The sequence below is a fragment of the Protopterus annectens genome, chromosome 3.part0 (genome assembly GCF_019279795.1).
Source record: "Protopterus annectens isolate FY-2018-M chromosome 3.part0, PAN1.0, whole genome shotgun sequence".
Lineage (NCBI taxonomy): Eukaryota > Metazoa > Chordata > Ceratodontiformes > Protopteridae > Protopterus > Protopterus annectens.
The window spans coordinates 177,208,154-177,231,628 of record NC_056731.1 but is presented as its reverse complement, the minus strand read 5'-3'; the positions used below and the strand labels follow the sequence as shown (position 1 = coordinate 177,231,628).

At 43.7% G+C, this 23,475-nt stretch overlaps 1 protein-coding gene across 1 annotated transcript in view; it reads right to left on the bottom strand.

Moving 5' to 3' along the window:
- The window catches only part of SACM1L (SAC1 like phosphatidylinositide phosphatase), a 1,643,742-nt gene that overhangs the window by 1,325,764 nt on the left and 294,503 nt on the right, over nt 1-23,475 (bottom strand). The window contains exon 5 of the mRNA XM_044065524.1: nt 16,305-16,364. Coding sequence (XP_043921459.1) covers nt 16,305-16,364 — 60 coding nt within the window. The remainder of the gene's footprint in view (nt 1-16,304; nt 16,365-23,475) is intronic.

Sequence of the window (23,475 nt, the reverse complement as noted above, 5' to 3'; positions counted from 1 at the left end):
TGCTGTCAGGCTTTTCCGGCTGAAGGAGAGTAAGTCCACCCTCCAAGCAAGCGGGTGGTATGCTCTTGTGCAGAATTTCTTCAATTGGTGGTTGTGTGGGGAGGCGAACAGGTCTATCTCTGGTAGTCCCCATTTCTTTGTTATGGTTTTGAAGATATCTGGATGCAACATCCATTCGTGAGCATCCGTGGTAGTTCTGCTTAAGGTGTCTGCTAGTGAATTTTCTTTTCCTGGTACAAATCTGGCCTGAAGTTGAATGTTGAGATTCAGGGCCACATTCCACAGGTCCATTGCCATCCGGCATAGAGGATATGAGTGTGTACCTCCCTGTTTGTTGATGTACCACATGACTGTGGTATTGTCCGTCCTTATCAGCAGGTGACCTTGTTGAAGGAATGGTCTGAATGCCTGGATCGCATGTTTCACTGCCAGCATCTCCTTTAGATTTATGTGTAGATTCAGCTGGTCTTGGGTCCATAGGCCTTGTATACACTTGTCCACCATGTGTGCCCCAGCCTAGGTCTGAGGCGTCCGTGGTGATGGTCTGGCTTGGATGAGGTTTGTGGAAAGGCAATCCTCTGTTCAACTGACAGGCCTGAGCCCACCACAGGAATTCTTGCTTCAGGCATGGAATTATTGGAATCTGGGCTTCTAGACTGTGCTTGTGTTGAGACCATACATTTCTTAGGTACCATTGCAACTTTCTCATATGCAGCCTGGCATGCGGAATCAATATTATGCAGGATGCCATGTAACCCAGGGCTTGCAGGACTTTCCTTGCAGTAAGCTGAGTTTGTGTTGTTAATGTCATGAAATAGACTGGTAGTTGCTTTTGTTTTCTTCTGTGAGAAAGCCATCTGAGTTGATGTATCCAGTTCTGCACCCAAGAATGTTATCCTTTGGGATGGTACTAGTCTTGACTTTTGCATGTTGACTGTGTATCCCAAGGCTTGCAACAGTTGTATGACCTTTTCCAAATCTTTTGTTAGTTTTGCCTTGTTGTCCGCTTGTATTAGGCAGTCGTCCAGGTATGGGTAAATTTGAATTCCCTGAAGCCTGCAATAAGCAATTACTGATGCCAGGCATTTCGTGAATACTCTGGGCAGTAGATAAGCCAAAGGGCAATGCTGAGAATTGATAATGCTCTGATCCTGCAAGAAATCTGAGGTGTCTTCTGCAATCTGGTCGTATAGGGACGTGCAGGTATGCCTCCTTGAGATCTAGAGTCACCAGCCAAGACTCCTTGCCCAGCATGGGAAGAAGTTGCTGGAGGGTCAGCATTTTGAATTTTGGAACAATGAGGTATGTGTTCAGAGTGGACAAGTCGAGAATAGGTCTCCATTGATTTTCTTTTCTTGGTACAAGGAAAAGCCTGGAGTAAAATCCTTGGCCTTGTTCCATAGGTGGTACCTTTTCTATAGCTCTCATCCTTAATAAGTTGTTGATTTGTCTTAGAGCGTCTGTTTTTTGGCTTGGTGGTAGGTTTGGAATTCCTCTCTTTTTGGGTAGAGTGTGGAAGTGAAACCTGTAGGCTTGTCTATTGTTTGTAAAGTCCATTTGTCTCCTGTGATGTGATGCCAGTTGTTGGAGAATAAGGCTAGTTTTCCGCCCAAGGGTGCTTCCAGTTGTTCCCTGGTGGGTGGAATCAGAGCCAAGTCATTGTGTCTGTCCTGTGGAAGTGGTTGTAGTTGAATCTGTGGCAGTACTTCTCTGGCTGGTAGGTTGCCACTGACGTCCCCTGTAGGCACCCCTGGATTGACCTCTACCTCTTGGGCGTCTATTTCTGCCTCTTTGTGCTCTGGAGGTGTCTGGAAAGGACCAATTCTTCGAAGGCCAATTTCTGCTAAACCTCGGAGGTTGGACCTGTAGGAAATCCTTGACTGTTTGGACAGATTCTGCTTTTTCTTCCACCTTCTTTAGAATCTCCTGTGCAGGGGAGCCAAACAAACTTTGTTTCTCCATAGGAGCATCTAGGAGTTTTGACTTAACATGGTCTGGTATGGATTGTTCTTTTAACCAGGCATGCCTTCGTATCACTGTTCCAGTCATAGCTGATCTAAAGGAAGCCTCCAGTGCATCATAGCCACATTTTAAGTAATGGTTACTGACCTGCTGAGAGTTACGTACCAAATCCTGAAGGGACTTGCGGTCTATAGGTTCAGGAGAGGACAGTTTTTTGTTTAGCTGGTCTAACAAAAATTCCTGGTACTGGATCATGTGAAATTGACAGTTTAAGGCCCTGGCTGAAAGAGTAGCAGAAGTATAAACCTTTTTACCCCATCTCTCTAATGCTCTAGATTCTCTTTCAGAGGGGAGAGGGTTTTTGGCAGAGACGGCTGCCACATCTTTAGGGCCCTGTGAAATGGTTTCAGGATCTGCAACAGGAGCCTTATACAAATGGTAGTGTGTGTCTGGGACCCTGTAATATCTGTCAGGCTTGGCAGGGGCCGGAGGAAGAGAATCAGGGGCAGTACAGGCATCATTATATGCATCATCAACAACTGTTAGTACTGGAGGAATGGCTAAAGGCCTATGCTGTGGTAAGTGTAAAAAAGTCCTTAGCCTTTTCCTTGAATCTGAAAAATCCTGGCCCTGCCATTGGAAGTGTTCCCTCATAGCATGTAAGGTTTCCCCAAAAGAAAATTCTTCAGGAGGAGAAGCAGAAGGAATGGAGTCTTCTGCATCAGAATCCTCATAAGGAGAATATGGGCCTTCCTGAGGGTTTGAAATATCTGAGTCATCCGAGGAATAGTCTGTAGAGACAGGTTCCGGGGGTTCAGTCCTAGGCCTCTTATCTGGAGGAGGTTGAGAGGCCATGTCTGGGTGAGGTTGGGATCCCCTGATCAAAGAAATGAGATCCTCAGCCAGGCTGAGCATTTGGGAACTAGAGGTAGGCCTGTGTGAGGGAGTTTTTGCAGGTAAGGCCTTAGAAGATTTAGCTGCTTTAGCCCTGGAAAAAGCCTTGATGGACATAGAAGCAGGGGTAGATATGTCTGGACGATATATGTTTGTTATGGAAGGGAAGTCTTAACAATTTTATGGACTTCATGACTCACATTAATTCCTCTACACATATCCATAGCCATGAGGGACATTAATTTGTTTCTGAGCCTCTGCCCACTGATTTTGTGGCAGATCTGGCCAACCATTTGGAATTAGCAAAGTATGGAAATGAAATCTGTACCCCTGGGATACTATGTTTAATACTCACTTGTCCTGGGTAATTAACTGCCAATATTGAGCATGAAGTGCTAATTCCCCCCCCAAGGGGGCTGCCAAAATGTAAGTGCTTGGTGAAGGTAGAGGGAAGTCATTGAGACTGCTTACTGTAGGGTTGTGCTTTGTTTCCTCCAGATTTGGAGGTGGAGGCAACCCATTGCTTTGACCTGTAAGAACCCTGCGATTGGTATCTAGAGCCATTTGAGTGCCTGGATTTGCATTGAGTGGCTCTGTCAGACACAGGAAAGGACCAATTTTTAGTAGGCCAGTGCCTACTGAACCTGGGTGGCTGCACTTGTAAGAAAATCTTTTACAGTTTGCATAGATTTTGCTTTGTCTTCCATTTTCTTTAAAACCTCTTCTGCCTTATTACCAAACAGAGTATCATGCTGCAAGGGTGCATCCAACAATCTGGCTTTAACATGATCAGGCAGATTCTGTTCCTTGAGCCAGGCATTACTTCTAATTACAGATGCAGTAACTGCGGCCCTGCAAGAGGCTTCCAAGGAATCAAAACCACATTGCAAAGTATGCTTTACAACCTGTTCTGAATGCAATAATTCCTGTAATTCTTTATTTTCCACACAATCAAAAATCAACATCATTTTCTGTTTCAATAAGCCCATAACATGCTGTTGATATTTAAGCATATGAAACTGGCAGTTTAAGGCCCTAATTGCCAAGGTTGCAGACGTATAAACCTTCTTTCCCCATCTATCCAGTGCCCTGGAATCTCTATCAGAGGGGTAGAAATTTTGGCTGTAGAAGCCTTCACACCTTTGGGACCCTGTGAGTAGCAGCAGGATTTTTGAATAGAAATTTGTGGGATTCAGGAACCCTGTAATATCTGTCTGGCTTACTAGGAGCCGGAGGCAGTGAATCAGGAGCCATGCTTGATTCCGAAAACACAATCAACAATGTCTAATACAGGAGGTACTGCCAAAGGCCTATGCTGAGGAAGAAGGAGGAAATCCCTAAGTCTCTTTTTTGATTCAGAGAAATCCTGACTCTCAGAGTGAAAATGTTCCTTAAAGTATGCAAGGTTTCTCCAAAAGATTAATCCTCAGGAGGAGATGCAGATGGGATAGATTCTTCTGAATCAGAATCCTCATAGGGTGGAATAGAAAATTCCTGATCAGAAGAGGAATCAGAAGAAATGGAAACCTGATCTGAAGATTCATAATCAGTGCCTTGCCTAGGCCTCTTAGCAGGGGGGTTGGGAACCCGTGATCAAGGTAATTAAGTCCTCAGTAATTTTGATCATCTGTTTTTAGGCATACGGCCCTGAGCACGTGGCTCATGCATCAGTTTTTTAGACATAGAAGATGTTTTTGATCTTGTTTTTGAAGCTGGCATCGGTTTTATATAAAAATGTTGAAGCCTGAAAACACCCTCAGAAGCCGGTGCCTGCTCAGCGGCTCCGGACCCATCCGAGGGAGAGATATCCGCGGTTTCGATACTTCGCGGCATACCGGACTATGCATGGGTCTTGGTAGAGGCCTGCAACTCAAAAGTAGTGGGTATCAGGGGCTGCAAAAGCGCCTCACTGAGTACCGGCGAACCGGTGACAGGCTTAGGAGAAGTTTTGTCATCGGTTTTGGACCTCGACGGTCTATCTCTGTCTTTTTCTTTGCGTTTTTTTGTGAACTCCGGTAGTCGGACTGCTAACAGACGACATTTCAGGGTAATTAAATCTTGATCCAAAATACTTAGAAGCAAAAATATACTGACGCTTAATAGCGCATTGGTTAAATCTAGCACAAAACCGACAGCAAGGCATGTTATAATCTGGGCCTAGGCAAGGAATACAGTACAAATTAAAATCCTTATGAGGTATTTTTGCTTCCCACAAGTAATGCAATTATTAACTTTTACTGACATCGGTAAGGAGCAAGAAAAAGTTTCCCCAACGGGGTACTTAGCTTTAGTTGAAGACTTCGGTTCTGAAACTATAATGTGAAAATTTCAGGACTTGCGAACTGCTTCTGCTTCGGGCACCTCGCGGCAAGAAAGACCGAATAAAATGGCATTGGCTGCATGTTTTATACCCCTGACAACCTGATGTCATGGAAGAAGAGACAGCAACCGACGCAAGACCCAAGACTTTGTTATTCAGGCTGACTGAGGGCAACCTGCCAGCAGATTACCCAAATGTAATGACTGCAACAGTGAAACACGAAGAACATCTGCTTGAGCAGTGAATGAGAAAAGAGGGGAGGTTCTGTGTTATAATGAGCTGAAATGGCGGAGGTGTGGATTTTAATGGAGGAAAAAGACAGGCCCTTGTGAAGCATCTCAGTTAAGTATTGTAAAATCTGAGGTAAATTGGGTGCTGCTGTACTCATCCCTTGATACTGATTCCAGGCACAGAATCTTTTCCATTTTTCAGCACAAGATCTTCTAGTACTAGGCCTCCTTGCCTCTAAAATTATATTCATCACAGGTTTGCTGAGGGATGGTAAAGGAGAGATTAAGTAATTAGCCAGGCTGCAAGGTTCAGCGTGTTAGAAGCTGAGGGTGCAGAATCTGGTTTTCCTGCTGAGACAGCAGGGAAGGAGTCTGAGGCAGGTGGCATGGAGGTAGCAGGAGGGGGTATCAGTACTGGCGTGGCCAGTCTGGAGCAATTAAAATCATCTTTGGTTTGTCCTGTTTGGTTTTTAGTAGTACTTTGGAGAGCAGAGGCAGAGGTGGGAAGGCATAGATTGATAGGTTTTTCCAGCAAAAGGACAGAACATCCACTTTCCAGGCTTGTTTGTGGGGAGTCCTTGTGCAAACTTTGTCCAATTGGTAGTTCTGGGGAGAGGCAAACAGGCCTATACCTCGGCTCCCCCATTTGCTTGTCAACATGTTGAAAATCCTTGGTTCCAGTTTCCACTCATGTGGGTCCATGAGGTTTCTGCTTAGTCCATCTGCCAGTGTATTTAATTTTCCTGGCAGGAATTGAGCTTGCAGGTGCACTTGGTAGCTCAAGGCTGTGTTCCACAATGCCATGGCTAGTCTTCAGAGGGGTTAAGAATGTGTACCCCCTTGCTTGTTTATGTACCACATAACAGTGGTGTTATCCATCTTTACCATTAGTTGTCCTGGAAGAATGTGGTCCTTGAAGGATGTCAGAGCATTCTGTACAGCTAACATTTCTTTTGGATTGATATGCAGGTGCATTTGACTTGGGTTCCATTTGCCCTGAATGCACTTCCCAGCCAGGTGAGCCCCCCATGCATAGTCTGATGCGTCTGTTAGGGTTTGGGCGGCATGGGGTGGTGTGAAAGGCAGTCCCTTGTTTTGGTGGCAGGCCTCTGCCCACCAAAGGAACTCTAGGCGTAGGCAAGGTATTAAAGGAATCATTGTTTCTAGGTCTTGAGAATGTTGACACTATACGCTTTTTAGATACCATTGTAGTTTCCTCATATACAGTCTTGCATATGGAATTAGAAGAATGCAGGAGGCCATGAACCCCAAGACTGGCAGTATTTGTCTTGCAGATAGCAGGGTTTTTGTGGCCACTTGTTTGAAGTAGGTTGTCAAATGAATTTGTTTCTCTGGCGTGAGGTAAGCCATCTGGGAATTTGTATTCAAGCTTGCTCCCAGGAATATAATTTGTTGACAGGGTACCAGGTGTGATTTCTTTTCATTTATGGTGTACCCCAGACAAGTTAGAACCCTTTTTATTTCAGCCTGAATTAGACAATTATCCAGGTATGGGTATATCTGAATATTTCTTTGCCTGCAAAATGCAATAACTGGAGCTGGGCACTTTGTGAATACCCTGGGCGCAGTAGATAAGCCAAAGGGCTGTGCAGAGAACTGATAGTGCGTGTAGCCTGCTTTGAAGCATAGGTATCGTCTGCAAGATTCCTTGATTGGGATGTGCCGGTATATTTATTTTAAATCTAGTGTTGCCAACCAGGCATCTTTGCCTAGCATAGGAAGTAATTGAAGAGTCAGCATCTTGAATTTTGTAATCTCCAAAAAGGTGTTTAGAGTAGACAGGTCCAGGATAGGATGCCATGAATTGTCTTTTCTGGGTGCCAAGAAAAGTCTCGAGTAGAAACCTTGTCCCTTTTCCTCTTCTGGTACCAACTGAATAGCCCCCATTGCTTAAGAGAGAGAGTACTTGTTTTTGGGCCTCTGCCCACTGATTTGGGGGTAGGTCCGGCCACCCACTTGGTGTTGGCAATGTGTGGAAGTGAAATCTGTATCCCTGGGACACTATATTTAAAACCCATTTGTCCTGGGTAATGAGGTCCCAATTCTTTGCATGAAGAGCAATCTTTCCCCCCAAAGGGGCAGTCAGTTGATAAGTGCTTGGAAATTTTAAAAGGAAGTCATTGAGACAGTTTACCATAGGGGGGAGTCTTACTATTCCCAGATATGGAAATGGAGGCCCCCCCCACTGCTTAGTTGTGCGTTTCCCCTGGGACTGAAACCTGGGGTTTTTGTTGTGTCTGGGTTTGGCTTGAGAAGACCTGGAAGGGGCTGGAAAGTACCAATTCTTAGAGGGCCAATGCCTACTAAATCTAGGAGGCTTAACTTGTAAAAAAATCTTTAACAGTTTGCATAGATTTAGCTTCATCTTCCATCTTTTTAAGAACTTCCTCAGCCTTGTTGCCAAACAGGTGGTCCTGATTTAAAGGAGCATCCAACAATTTAGCTTTAACATGATTAGTCAAATATTGCTCCTTAAGCCAAGCATGCCTTCTGAGCACAGACCGAGTAACATCAGCCCTGCAAGAAGCCTCTAATGAATCAAAACCACATTGCAAAGTATGTTTTCTAACTTGTTCAGCAGAATGCATTAAATCCTGTAATTCTTTATTTTCCACACAGTCAGGAATCAACATAATTTTCTGTTTAAGCAGTCCAATAACATGTTGCTGATACCTTAACATATGAAACTGGCAGTTTAAAGCCCTAATGGCCAAGGGTACAGAAGTGTAAACCTTCTTAGCCCATCTATCCAGCACCCTGGAGTCTCTATCAGAAGGGGTAGGATTTTTAGCAGTAGAAACCTTAATGCCCTTGGGCCCCTGTGAAATAGTCTCTGGATCTGCAATAGGATTGTTGAAAAGGAACTTGTGGGATTCAGGGACACTGTAGTATCCGTCAGGTTTTCTGGGAGAAGGAGGCAGGGAATCAGGGGCCAAACTAGATTCCGAAAAAGCATCATCAACAATGTCTAGTACAGGAGGAATAGCTAAAGGCCTATGCTGAGGTAGGAGAAAAAAATCCCCAAGCCTTTTTTTTTTAATCAGAAAAATCCTGGCTTTCCCAGTGGAAATGCTCCCTTCGAGTATGTAAGGATTCCCCAAAAGAAAAATCCTCACGAGGGGAAGCAGAGAGAATGGAGTCCTCTGCATCAGAATCGTCATAAGTAGATAAGGGCAAATCCAGATCATCAGAAGAATCAGAAAAAAAAGAATCCTGATCAGAAGATTCATAATCAACTTCAGTCCTAGGCCTCTAAGAATGGGGGGGGCTACCCCTGATTAGAGTCATTAGATCTTCAGCCATTCTTATCATTTGTTTTGTTAGGCATAGAGGCCTGAGCATGTGGCCTGGGCGTCGGATTTTTAGGCATGGATCGAGCTTTAGGCCTAAGTAAAGAAGGAGGCGTCAGTTTAATATGCAAGCCCGTAGGTCTGAATACACCCTCAGAAACCAGTGCCTGTACAGCGGCTCCGGACCCATCCAAGGTAGAGACATCCGCGGGTTCCATAGTTGAAACATCTCGCGGCATACCAGACTCCGAATGGGTCTCAGTAGAGGCCTGCGAATCAGAAGTAGCGGGTATTAGGGGCTGCGAAAGCGCCTCACTGAGTACCGGCGAACTGGCGACTGGCTTAGGAGAAGCGTCAGCGGCGGTTTTGGACCTCAGCGGCATGTCTCTGTCTTTATCTTTGCATTTTTTCGGAATCCCGGTAGTTGGATGGCTAACCGACGATATTTCTGGATAATTAAACTGAGAACCGAAATATTTAGAGGTGAAACTATACAGACGATGGATAGTGCGCTGATTAAATCACAAAACCGGCAGCAAGATACGTCGTGGTCAGGGCCTAGGCAAGGAATACAGTACGAATTAAAATCTTTATGAGGTATTTGCTTTTCACAAGTAATGCAATTATTAACTTTTACTGACATCGGTAAGGAGCAAGAAAACTCCTTGCCCAACCCCAACGGGGTACTTAGCTTTAGTTGAAGACTTCGATTCTGAAACTCGAAAACGAAAATTTCAGGAGTCGGCTGACCGGCACTTGCGAACTGCTTCCGCTCTGGGCACCGCACGGCAAGAAAGACTGATGTAATAGCATCGGCTGCATGTTTTATACCCCTGACATCATGGAAGAAGGGACAGCAACCGACGCAGGACCCAAGACTTTGTTAATCAGGCCGACTGACGGCTACCTGCAAGCAGATAACCCAAATGTAATGACTGCAACAGAGAAACACGAAGAACATCTAAATTCTATCCAAAGGAGAATTTCAAATATCATTTTTACATCAGCTGAGAGGTTCTGAGAAAGTAGCCAGGTAAACCTCCTCAAAGCAGTACCAGTGGCCACAGCTATGGAAGAATATTAGTGGATTTACATACACACTGTAAACAATGAGTAGTGACTTGTACAACTGAAGAAACTAATCAGATTTTTCTTCATAAAAAGGAATCACAGACAAAACTTTCCTCATACTTTTGCAATTAGTCAAAGTAAATTATAATATATGAACTTGACAATATTTTTTTCTCAATGCTTACCAATAATCTTCTCATCTTTATCAGAAAGAGGAGGACTGCAATTAACTAAATATTTATCAACAGTAGCAGTATTAACTAGCTATAGCTGCTTGGTTGGGTTTGGGAAGACTATATAAAAAAGACTGAGGAACTTCATACATTCTAACTGCCTTTTTAGCGACTATCAGAAATACTGCAGGCAGTGGCATGCACATCCACCAAAAAGTACAGTTTTGTACCTACCATAAATGTAGATGTTCGAAGATCCACATTGCTGCAGTCCTTACATATGGGTAGTCCGCTGTCCTCGGTCGGCCCGAATACCAAAGTATTAGGCTGACGTCGGTCATGGGCGCTCAAATCTGACATCAGAGCGTCAGGGTATAAAAGCGCATGACCGACGTCATATCCTCAGTCTTTTCTTGCCTCAGATGTCAGAAGGCCCTAAAAAGAAAGGCCACAGCCCAAAAACAGGATACCTCCCAAAAACATGCCCAACAACAACCATCACCCAAACCATATAACCATGCTAAACTACAGAGGGAAGGAGGGAGGAAATTGGACTGCAGCAATGTGGATCTTCGAACATCTACATTTATGGTAGGTACAAAACTGTACTATGTTCTTCATCTCACATTGCTGCAGTCCTTACATATGGGTAGAATCCCAAAGCAGAGGTAAAGGGAGGATGGCAAAATCATAAAGCATTAGGGGCTGCTAAAATGCCCTGTAATATTGCAGTGGCAAATCCAGCCCTAGACTTAGAATAAAGAGGAAGGTGGTAATGCTTGGAAAAAGTATGTACTGAACTCCAAGTGGCTGCTTCCAAAATATCTTTTGTAGCTACCCCCCTTAGAAAGGCAGTAGAAGTGGCAGTAGCTCTAGTGGAATGAGGTCTGATTCCAGCCGGAATCTCCTTACCATGATGGGAATAACATAAAGAAATACAAAACCCAATCCATTTAGAAATAGTTTGTTTTGAAACAGGTTTTCCCTGAGAACCCAAAGCAAAAGAAACAAACAACTGCTGAGACTGCCTGAACCCCTTGGTTCTGCTCAAATAATAACGTAACTGCCTGTGAATATCCAAAGTATGCAAAATCTTCTCCCCTTTATTTTGGGGGTTGGCAAATGAATAGTTTGGTTCAAGGCCACACTAGAAACCACTTTAGGCATAAAGGAAGGATTAGTACGCAAAGATACCCTATCCTTATGAAAGGTTCTACTGCCATAAGGGCCCGTAATTCAGAAACCCTTCTTGCAGAGGTAATGGCCAACAAAAAAGCAGTCTTCCATGATAAATACTTTAACTCGGCAGTAGCTGCAGGCTCAAAAGGTTGTAGAGTAAGCTTTTCCAACACAAAATTGAGATCCCAAGCAGGAGTAGGAGCTCTACGTGGGGGTCTTATGTTCTTTGCCCCTCTAAGAAATTGCTTAAACAAAGGATGGGAAAATAAAGGAGGGTCACAGTCATAGTGAGCAGAAATGGCTGCAGCATGAACCTTTATCGAGGAGAAAGACAAACCCTTGTCCAATAACTCAGTAAGATATTGAAGAGAAACACTTAAATCAGGCTTGGAAACATCAAAGTCCTTCGCTTTGCTCCAAAGAAAAATCTCCTCCATTTATCAGTAAACTTTCCTTGTACTAGGCCTTCTGGCCTCCAAAATAACATTCAAAACTTGTTGTGGAAGCTGAGACCCTCCAGGGCCTAAAACAGAATATGCCAGGCTGTGAGATGCAGAGACTGAATCTTGACATTGAGGAAGTGATTGCCCTCCTGAGTCGAAAGATGCGGAATCAAAGGCAGAGGCCATGGAGGCTCCCGTACCAAACTCCTCAGTAGTGGGTACCAATGCTGTCGAGGCCAATCCGGCGCTATCAGAATCATGGATGGCTTGTCTATTCTGGCCTTCAGGAGTACCTTGGGAATGAGAGGCAGAGGTGGAAAGGCATAGACATGAAGATTGCTCCAACTGAATGATAGAGCATCCACCTTCCAAGCTGTGGGATGAAACATTTTTGTGCAAAACTTTGGCAACTGGTAATTTAGTGGAGAAGCGAACAGATCTATGTCTGGAGTCCCCATAACACTGTCAACTTTTGAAACACATGAGGATCCAGTTTCCACTCGTGAGGATCCACAATTTGTCTGCTCAACACATCCGCTATGGAGTTCTGTGCTCCTGGTAGAAACCTTGCCTGAAGATTGAGGTGTAAACTGAGAGCAGTCTCCCACAAAATCATCGCTTGCCTGCAAAGAGGGTAAGAATGGGTTCCCCCTTGCTTGTTGATGTACCACATGACAGTAGTGTTGTCTGTTTGAATCAACACCTGTCCTGGGTGAAGTAAATCCTTGAAAGCCATCAATGCAAATTGGACTGCTAACATCTCCTTCAAGTTGATATGCAAATGTTGAAGTCTGACAGGCCACATGTCTTGCACCCATTTTCCATTGAGGTGTGCTCCCCAAGCCTTGTCCGAGGCATCTGTCGTTAGAATCTGACTCGCCTCTGGTCGGGTCACAGAGAGTCCCTTGTTTAGGTGACATTCCTGAGCCCACCACAAAAATTCTTTCTGAATGCAAGGTATTATCTGAATGACAGTGTCTAGATCTTGGCAGTGTTGTGTCCATACAATTTGAGATACCATTGAAGCTTCCTCATATGCAGTTTGGCATTGGGAAGCACCAGAATACAAGATGCCATGAACCCCAAGGCTTGAAGGACTGTCCTTGCAATCAGCCTGGACTGTAGAGACATTTGATGGAAATAAAGAGAAAGGCTTCTTTGTTTGTCCGGGGTCAAAAGGCCATCTGGGAAGCTGTATTCAGTCTCACACCCAGAAAGCACATGTCCTGAGAGGGTACTAGACTGGACTTTGTTTCGTTCACAGAATACCCTAGGCATCTTAACACTACCATCACATACTGTAGATGATGCAGAAGTTCGTCTTTGTGTTGTGCAATAATCAGGCAATCGTCCAAATAAGGATAAATCTGTATTCCTCTTAACCTGAAAAGGCTATCACTGGAGCCAGAACCTTTGTGAACACTCTGGGCATTAGATAAGCCAAAGGGCAATGCAGAGAACTGATAATGTAAATTTCCAGCCCGAAAACGCAGGTACCTCCTGCAACTGGGCCTGATAGGAATATGAAGATAAGCCTCTTTGAGATCCAGAGTTACCATCCAGTGATCTTTTCCCAACAGAGGTAAAAGCTGTTGTAACGTTAGCATTTTGAACTTTGGAATGTCCAGATAAGTGTTGAGGATAGACAAATCCAAAATTGGTCTCCACGTGTTCCCTTTCTTTGGTACTAGAAACAGGCGAGAATAAAATCCTAGTCCCACTTCTGACAGAGGAACTGGCTGTATAGCTCCCATTTGAAGAAGTAAAGAAATCTGCTTGTGAGCCTCTATCCTTTGCCGAGGAGGAACGACTGGCATGCCTTTGAAAGGAGGCAATGTATGGAAATAGAACTTGTAGCCTCGGTTTATAATGTCCAATACCCATTTGTCCTGGGTGACTAAAAGCCAGTTTTGCTTGAAGAGTGCCAACTTTCCTCCCAAAGGAGCTGCCAGGGAAGAAGAATCTGGCAGCTGAAAATGCAGGTCACTGGGCCTGTTTACGAAAGGACTGGCCCCTGCCCTCACCTGCAGATTGTGCAGGTGAACTCCAAGTTCTAGGCCTGAATGTACTGTGAGCTCTGCCCTGCCACGTCTAGATCTACCCCTAGACTGAGAATCAGAAGAAGGGTAGGTCCACCCCTTAGTAGGCCAATTTCTACTAAACTTTGGAGGTTGCACCTGCAAAAATCTTTAACAGTCTGCATGGACTTAGCCTTGTCTTCCATTTTCTTCAAAACCGACTCCACAGGGGGACCAAACAAAACGTCAGACTGTAAAGGGGCATCCAGAATTCTAGTCTTAACATGCTCGGACAAATTCTGATCCTTAAGCCAGGCGTGCCTACGAAGAACTGAACCAGTGGCAGCCACCCTAGAAGAGGCCTGTACAGCATCAAAACCACACTGCAAAGAATGCTTACCCACCTGTTCAGAGACATGTACTAAATCCTGCAATTCTTTACACTCTATGCCCTCTGCCAAAGCATCCACTTTAGATTTTAGCTGGGAAAGGAGGAAATTCTGATATTTCAACATATGACACTGGCAATTTAAAGCCCTCATTGCTAAAGTAGAAGAGGTATACACCTTCTTACCCCATCTATCCAAAGCTCTAGCTTCCTTATCTAGAGGAACCGGATTCTTTACAACAGAAGCTCTAACACCCTTAGGCCCCTGACTAATAGTTTCTGGGTCTGCCCTAGGACTCTTATACAGATATTTATGAGCCTCAGGCACCCTGTAATACCTGTCCGGTTTAACTGGCGCAGGAGGCAAAGAATCTGGATTAAGGGAAGCCTCCGAGAAAACATCTTGAACAACATCCAAAACAGGAGGTATAGCCAAGGGTCTATGCTGTGGTAAAAACAAGAATTCCCTAAGCCTCTTCCGTGAATCAGAGAAATCCTGTCCTTCCCACTTAAAATGCTCCCTCATGGAATGCAGAGTTTCTGAAAATGAAAAGTCCTTTGGAGGAGAAGCAGAAGGAGTGGAATCCTCTGCATCAGAATCCGAATAAGGGGGAAAATCTTGAATATCTTCAGCAGAAGAGTCTGAGTCCTCTGAGGCCTGATCCAAACTTTCCAACTCTGGCTCCACCCTGGGCCTCTTATCAGGAGGGGGCATAGAACCTCTAATTAAAGTAATCAAATCTTCTGCCATTTTAAGCATGTGCTTTTTAGGCACAGACCCTGAAGTACCTGGAGGAACACCAGAGGAAGGCAAAACAGACCTGCCCTTAGAAGAAGCCTTAGAAATAGTAGCAGAAGGCCTAACCACCTTAGGCATAGAAGGGAGAACAGTAACCTGAGAGGCCCCTTCAGCTTGACCTGACTCCTGTGAGGCCACATCCTGCAAAATCAAAGTTTCCCCCTGAGACTCAACAGAAACTTCAGCCGGATCCACCTGCTCCACTGTAGATTCTGCAGGACCGGCGTCCAAAACGGACGAATCAACCTGTCTAGGTTTCAAGGATTTGTCTTTGCGCTTCTTCGAAGGCGTCGGAGGATCCGACGGCATATTATAATTACACCGCTTACCAAAGACTAACCTAGCACAATCTAACCTTCTTTTTATAGTGCGCTTATTAAACCTAGCACAAAACCGACACCCGACTACGTGGTCCGTCCCAAACAAGGAATGCAAAGAGAGTGATAATCCCTATGCGGTATCTGTTTCCCACAAGAAATACAATTATTCACTTTTTCTGACATCCGGAATTAACTGAGGCAAGAAAAAACAAAAATATTCCCCAACGGGGTACTTAGCCCAACTTGGATTCAGTCTGAAACTCAGAATACGAAAATTTCAGAACGCCGAACGGCACTTGCAACGCTGCTTCTGCATCGGACCATGCGGCAAAAAAGACTGAGGATATGACGTCGGTCATGCGCTTTTATACCCTGACGCTCTGATGTCAGATTTGAGCGCCCATGACCGACGTCAGCCTAATACTTTGGTATTCGGGCCGACCGAGGACAGCGGACTACCCATATGTAAGGACTGCAGCAATGTGAGATGAAGAACATCTGACAGAAAGGAAGGAATGGGAAAGCTTAGGGAAACTTCTTCTGTAACAGTTCATAATATTTTCTGAGAGATTAAAAAACCTCAGGGTTCTCCCAATGAAAACAGTGGCACATTTTGAAATAGTCTTGGAGAAAGAGAAACCCCACAGGGAGAATCAGACACAGAGCTCTCCTCTGTCTGAATCAGAAATCTAAGAAAACCCTGTATCTGTCCTTTCATCTTCAAGTCTAGATTCAGAATCTTAAATGTCTTCAGGATCAACAGCCTGAATTAAACCCTGAGCCAGACCTAGTAAACAACTCTTGTCTAAAGAAATTTGAGGAGTAGCAGATAAAAGTTTAGTTTTCTGTTTCTTTTTGACAGACAAATGAGTTCAACACTATTAATGGCAACAGCAGCTTCCCCATGGAAGGGCACAACATTCTGACAAAACAGGGAAGTCTTCCTTTTTCCTCCTCCTCCCAGAATGGAGAAGAGTGGGATTTTACATATATATATATATATATATATATATATATATATATATATATATATATGTATATATATATACATACACACACACATATATATATATATATATATATATATATATATATATATATATATATATAGATAGATATACATACATACACACACAGATGTACAGTTACACAACTATTTTCAGTTTTTGCAGCAAGCAAGCATTACCAGGACATACCTCTGGCTGAGCAGAAAATTCTCTTAAAAAATATCCATTCCACACAAACCGTTGATCAGCCTGTGAAGAAAAAAAAAACAATATTGTCTTTAAATCTGCAGCTAAGTTTTAATTTTTCTTTAATCATAGTTAACTCATTTGCCATAGGCAATTCCCAATAAAACCACAAAACACACAGATTAATTTAAAATATAGTTTAAAATGATTGATGAATAAATATGACTTCTTCACTGGAGCCAAGGGGGAACTACCTGCTGTGCTCTGCGTTTGGTTGGCTGGATAGATTGATGGTACACATACTGTAAGGAAGTAAGGGACCACCCAAGTACTAGCCAGGCACCCACCTTTCCTAGCAGAACTAAGCATGTGTGAAGGACACAGGGCTAATAGAAAGAATTAAACCACCCTTGATGGCTGTCTAAATGATGGCTCTTCTCAGCTGACTTTGTTATATTGTTGAGAGAATGAATAGATTAACTGGCAGAAAGTGAACTGAACAACAGGCAGCAGAGGCAAAAACTGCATACAAATACTTGTTATCTATAAGTAAATAGATTAAACTATTACTACTATTGTATGCTGATCACTGCCCTCATTACGCATCCATATTTTAAGTACTCCCTGACAAAACAAAAAACAGAATTCTCTAAGTACGCTTACTATAACAGTAGAAGTTTGAATAACCACTGCTGCAGTAGCCTTAACTATATGGATTACATCCTGCATATCACAGCCAGCCAGCTACCAGAGATTAAGGACATATTCCCAAACCAACCACTGGTAGCTCAAGCAGAGCTAAAGAAAATCAATTGTTTGGATGCCAAGACCTTCACAGCATTCTTGCCAACTGAGATAGTGTGGCTAGGAGCTCTGAAAGAGGTCAATGCTAGCTAGGCAAGTAAAAATCAAACTCCTTGCCTTGTCAAAAAAAAATACAAAAATAAAGGGAATGGAAGGGAAAGAGTCCACTGCAGCAGCAATTATTTGAACACTTACTCTTATGGTAAGTATTCTCACTGTTGCAAAAGCCTTAGCAATGAGCAGACTACCATATGGTATACTGAATGGTAGGAGGAAGGTTGTGGGTCCAGAAACATGTAGCGAATGATCCTAGCAAAGTCTGCCATACACTTAAAAAGGAATCTTGTTTGTAGTGCTCTGTAAAGGCACAGACAGAGAGACAAATTCTTCTTCTGGAACAATTTCCAAAAATCCACTGATAAGACCCTGATAAAGTGCACCTTAACCAGGACTGGAAATGCCTTGTCGTGGTGAATGTAACCAAAGGAAACAGCATGTGCTAACCATTTGGACATGGTCGTCTTTGACACTGGTTACCCCTTTTTACTTACTTTCATTAGAAGTGAATGATCAGAGTTTCTGAAAGTTTTACATCTGTCAAGATAGTACCCCAGTTGTCTGTGGATACCCAGCATAAGAAGAATCATTTCTCCCGTGTTTTTAGGTTCTGGAAAGAAGAGCGAAGGATATATAGCTTGGCTCAAAATAAACTTGGATACCAATTTAAGCATAAAATGAGGATTAGTTCTCAATAAAAAGTACAGTTGTGTACACTTACCATAAATGGAGATGTTCGAGTGTATTCACTGTTGCAGTCATTACATTTCTGTAATCTGCTGGCAGGTTGCCCTCTGACGGCCTGAATTCCAAAGTCTTGGGTCCTGCATCAGTTGCTGTCTTCTCTTCCATGACATCAGGTGGTCAGGGGTATAAAACATGCAGCCGACGCCATTTTCTTTAGTTTTTCTTGCCCCCGATGTCAGGTGCCCCCAAAAAGGTAGCAATATTATATATACATGCATCAATATAAACTTTACCTTCATCTACAAGCAAATACATCACATGGGTTGTAGAAGATACAGAAGGAAAGATAAACTTTAGAATGACAGGGGGATGGCGGGAAGATAACCTGTACTGCAACAGTGAATACACTCGAACATCTACATTTATGGTAAGTGTACACAACTGTACTATGTTCTTCGTGTTTCACTGTTGCAGTCATTACATTTGAGTAGAATCCCAAAGCTATGGTTGGGAGGCTGGAGCTAAACAGCATTAGGGGGTGTCTATAAGGCCCTGCAGTGGCAAAGCCTGCCCTGGACTTAGAGTAGAGGGGCAAATGGTAATGCTTTGTAAAGGTGTGAACAGAACTCCAAGTAGCAGCCTCTAGAATGTCATTGGTTGGTACTCCTCTGAGAAAGGCTGCTGAAGTAGCTGCAGCTCTGGTGGAATGAGACCTAATGCCCTTGGGTACAGGTTTATCATGGTGTAAGTAGCAGAAACGGATGCAGTGGCTTATCCACTTTGAAACTGTCTGCTTTGAAATAGCCGTTCCTTCTGATCCTGCAGCATATGACACTAATAGTTGCTCAGCTTTTCTTAGAACTTTAGTCCTGCTAAAGTAGAATCTTAGCTGTCTGTGTACGTCCAAGGAATGCAGAATTCTCTCCCCTTTGTTCTGCAGATTTGGATAAAAAATTGGCAGATGAATTGTTTGGTTAAGAGTCACACTGGAAACCACCTTAGGCATAAAAGTAGGATTTGTCCTCAGAGACACCCTGTCTGGGTAAAATATGATAAAAGGCTCTGCAGCCATGAGGGCTTGTAGCTCTGAAACTCTTCTTGCTGAAGTAATTGCTAGTAGCAGAGTTGTCTTCCATGACAAGAACTTTATATCAGCGGTAGCAGCTGGTTCAAATGGAGGCAGGGTGAGCTTTTCCAACACATAATTGAGGTCCCATGCATGTAATGGTGATCTTCTAGGAGGCTTTAAATTTTTGGCTCCTCTAAGACACTGCTTCATTAAAGGATGAGAAAAGATTGGTGGCTCTGTATTGTAATGAGCCGAAATGGCAGAGGCATGGATTTTGATTGATGAGAAAGATAGGCCCTCGTCAAGCATCTCAGTCAAGTATTGTAATATCTGAGGAATATGTAGTTCTGCTGTATCAGTTCCTTGTGCTTGATTCCAAGCACAGAATCTCTTCCATTTGTCAGCATAAGATGTTCTAGTACTAGGCCTTCTGGCTTCCAAAATGACATCCATCACAGCTTTACTGAGAGGTGTCGTTTGTATGATTACATGATTAGCCATGCTGCCAGGTTCAGAGTCTGTAGTTGATTGTGCAGGATCTAATTGTTTTGCTGGGACAGTAGTTGTGGTCTTTGAGGCAAGGTCCAAGCTGAGTACTGACACAAGTTCCTTAGGACTGGATACCAGTATTGGCGGGGCCAGTCCGGGGCAATTAATATCATCTTTGGCCTCTCTTGTCTGACTTTTAGGAGGACCTTGGGTAGAAGAGGCAATGGAGGAAAAGCGTAAACTGATAGGTTTTTCCAACTGAAGGATAGTGTGTCCACTTTCCATGCTTGTCTGTGATAAGTCCTTGTGCAGAATCTTTTCAATTGATAATTTTGAGGAGAGGCAAATAGATCTATGTCTGGGCCCCCCCCCCCATTTCTCTGTTATCATGTTGAAGACTTGTGGATTTAGTTTCCACTCGTAAGGATCCATAAGGTTTCTGCATAAATCGTCTGCCAGAGTGTTTTGTTTTCCTGGCAGGAATTGAGCTTGAACATGTATTTGGAAGGTCAAAGCTGTGTCCCACAGTGCCACGGCTAATCTGCAAAGGGGGTATGAGTGTCTGCCTCCTTGTTTGTTTATACACCACATGACTGTGATGTTGTCCGTCTTTATCAGTGGTTGCCCTGGATGAAGTAAGTCCTTGGAGGCTGTTAGGGCATTTTGAACAGCTAGCATCTCTTTCTGGTTGATATATAGATGCATTTGTTTTGGTGCCTATATGCCCTGAATGCATGTTCCTGCCATTAGGGCCTCCCAGGCATAATCTGATGCGTCTGTTAAGGTTTGGCTGGCAGGGGGTAGAGTGAAGGGCCATCCCATGTTTTGGTGACAGGCCTTTGCCCACCATAGAAACTCCTGTTGTAGGCAGGGAATGAGAGGAATCATTGTTTCCAGACGGTGTGAATGTTGACTCCATAAACATTTTAGGTACCATTGAAGTTTCCTCATATGCAGTCTTGCATATGGAATTAGTACAATGCAGGATGCCATGAAGCCCAGAGCCTGCAGAATTTGTCTTGCAGAAGACTGTGCTTTTGTTGCCATCAGTTTGAAGTAAGTAGTCAGTTGCCTTTGTTTGTCTGGTGTGAGGTAAGCCACCTGGGCAGTTGTATTCAAGTTTGCACCCAGGAATGTTATCTTTTGGGAGGGTACCAGTTGTGATTTCTTTTCGTTTATTGTGTACCCTAGGCATGTTAGAAGCCTTTTCACAAACGCCAGGTGTTGAAGAAGAGTGTCCTTGTTCTCTGCTTGAATGAGACAGTCGTCCAAGTAAGGATATATTTGTATACTTCTTTGTCTGCAAAATGCAATTACTAGTGCCAGGCACTTTGTAAAGACCCTGGGTGCAGTAGATAAGCCTACGGGCAGTGCAGAGAATTGGTAATGCATTAAGCCAGCCTTGAATCTGAGGTATCTTCTGCACGACTGTCTTATTGGGACATGCAAGTATGCCTCTTTTAGGTCTAAAGTCACCAGCCAAGCATTCTTGCTCAGCATGGGCAGTAGCTGCTGCAAAGTCAGCATTTTGAATTTTGGAATGTTCAGGTATGTGTTCAAAATCGATAAATCTAGTTTTGGCCGCCAGACCTTGTCCTTTCTGGGTACCAAGAACAGTCTTGAGTAAAAACCTTGTCCTTTTTCCTGTTCTGGTACTGTCTGAATGGCCTTCATATCCATGAGTGACGTAACCTGTTTCTGTGCCTCTGCCCATTGATTTTTTTGGCAGATCTGGTCAACCCTTTGCCGTTGGCAGAGTGTGGAAATGGAATCTGTATCCCTGTGATATGATGTTTATTACCCACTTGTCCTGGGTTATTAACTGCCAATTTTGAGCAAAAAGTGCTAATTTTCCCTCTATGGGTGCTGCCAAAAGATAAGTGCTTGGTGCTGGGAGAGGGAAGTCATTGGGATTGCTTTCTATAAAGTTTGCACTTTATCTCCTCCAGATTTGGAGGTGGATGCGCCCCATTGCTTTGACCTATATGAGTCTTGCTCCTGGTATCTGGAAACCTTAGGGCGTCTGGATTTGCCCCTTTGAGCTCTGTCTGACACAGGAAAGGACCAATTTTTTGTAGGCCAGTGTCTACTGAATCTTGGTGGCTGCACTTGTAAGAAGTCTTAAACAGTTTGCATAGACTTAGCTTTGTCGTCCATTTTCTTTAAAACCTCTTCTGACTTAATACCAAACAGAGAATCATGCTGTAAAGGTGCATCTAGCAATTTAGCTTTAACATGATCAGGCAAATTTTGTTCCTTTAATCAGGCATGCATTCTAATCACAGATCCAGTAACTGCGGCCCTGCAGAAGGCCTCTAAAGAATCAAAACCACATTACAAAGTATGCTTTCCAACTTGTTCAGCTGCATGCAATAATTCCTGCAATTCTTTATTTTCTGCACATCAACATCATTTTCTGTTTCAGCAATCCCATAACATGTTGTTGGTACTTAAGCATATGAAATTGACAGTTTAAGGCCCTGATTGTCAAGGTTGCAGATGTATAAACCTTTTTTCCCCATCTGTCCAGTGACCTTGAATCTCTGTCAGAGGGGGTAGGATTTTTTGCTGTTGAGGCCTTAACTCACTTTGGGCCCTGTGAAATAGTTTCAGGATCAGCAGCAGGGTTTCTAAATAAAAATGTATGTGAGTCAGGGACCCTGTAATACCTATCAGGCTTACTGGGAGCCGGAGGTAAGGAGTCAGGGGTCAAGCTTGACTCCGAAAACACATCATCCACAATGTCTAATACAGGGGGAATGGCTAAAGGCTTGTGCTGAGGGAGAAGGAGGAAATCCCTGAGCCTCTTTTTTGATTCTGAGAAGTCTTGACTCTCCCAGTTAAAATGCTCCCTCAAAGTATGCAAGGTTTCTCCAAATGAATAATCCTCAGGAGGAGATGCAGATGGAATGGACTCCTCAGCATCAGAATCCTCATAGGGAGGAATAGATCATTCCTGATCAGAAGAGAAATCAGAAGAAATAGAAACCTGTTCTGAAGATTCATAATCAGTGTCTTGCCTAGGCCTCTTATCTGGAGGGGGGATGGGTACCCCTGATCAAGGTAATAAGGTCTTCAGCCATTTTGATCATCTGTTTTTTAGGTGTAGAGGCCTGTGCATGTGGCTCACACGTCAGTTTTTTAGTTTTAGAAATTGCTTTTGTCTTAGGTTTTGCAGCTGTCGTCGGTTTGATATACAAATGTTGAGGTCTGAATACACCCTCAGAAGATGGCGCCTGCTCAGCGGCTCCGGACCCATCTGAGGGAGATGCATCCATCGGTCCAATACCTTGAGTATCTTGCGGCATGCCAGACTCTACATGGGTGTCGGTAGGGGCTTGCAACTCAAAGGTAGTGGGTATCAGGGGCTGTGAAAGCGCCTCACTGAGTACTGGCAACTGGCTTAGGAGAAGCTTTGTCATCGGTTTTGGATCTCGACTGTCTTTCTCTGTCCTTTTCTTTGCGTTTTTTATGTACTCTGGTAGTCGGATTGCTAACCGACGACATTTCTGGGTAGTTAAATCTGTTTCCAAAATACTCTGATGCAAAAATATACTGACGCTTAAGAGTGCGTTGGTTAAATCGAGCACAAAACTGACAGCCAGGCATGTTGTGATCAGGGCCTAGGCAAGGAATATAGTATAAATGGAAATCCTTATGAGGTATTTGCTTTCCACATGTAATACAATTATTAACTTTTTCTGACATCGGTAAAAAGCAAGAAAAAAGTTTCCCCAAAGGGATACTTAGCTTTATTGAAGACTTTGGTTCTGAAACTCAGACTCGAATATTTTAGTAGTCGGCCGACCGGCACTTGCGAAATGCTTCTGCTTTGGGCACCGCGCGGCAAGAAAGACTAAAGAAAATGGTGTCGGCTACATGTTTTATACCCCTGACGACCTGATGTCATGGAAGAGAAGACAGCAACCGATGCAGGACCCAAGACTTTGGAATTCAGGCCAAATGAAGGCAACCTGCCAGCAGATTACCCAAATGTAATGACTGCAACAGTGAAACACGAAGAACATCCCTATCTTTGTGAAAAATGAGATAAAGTTGCCCCACCAT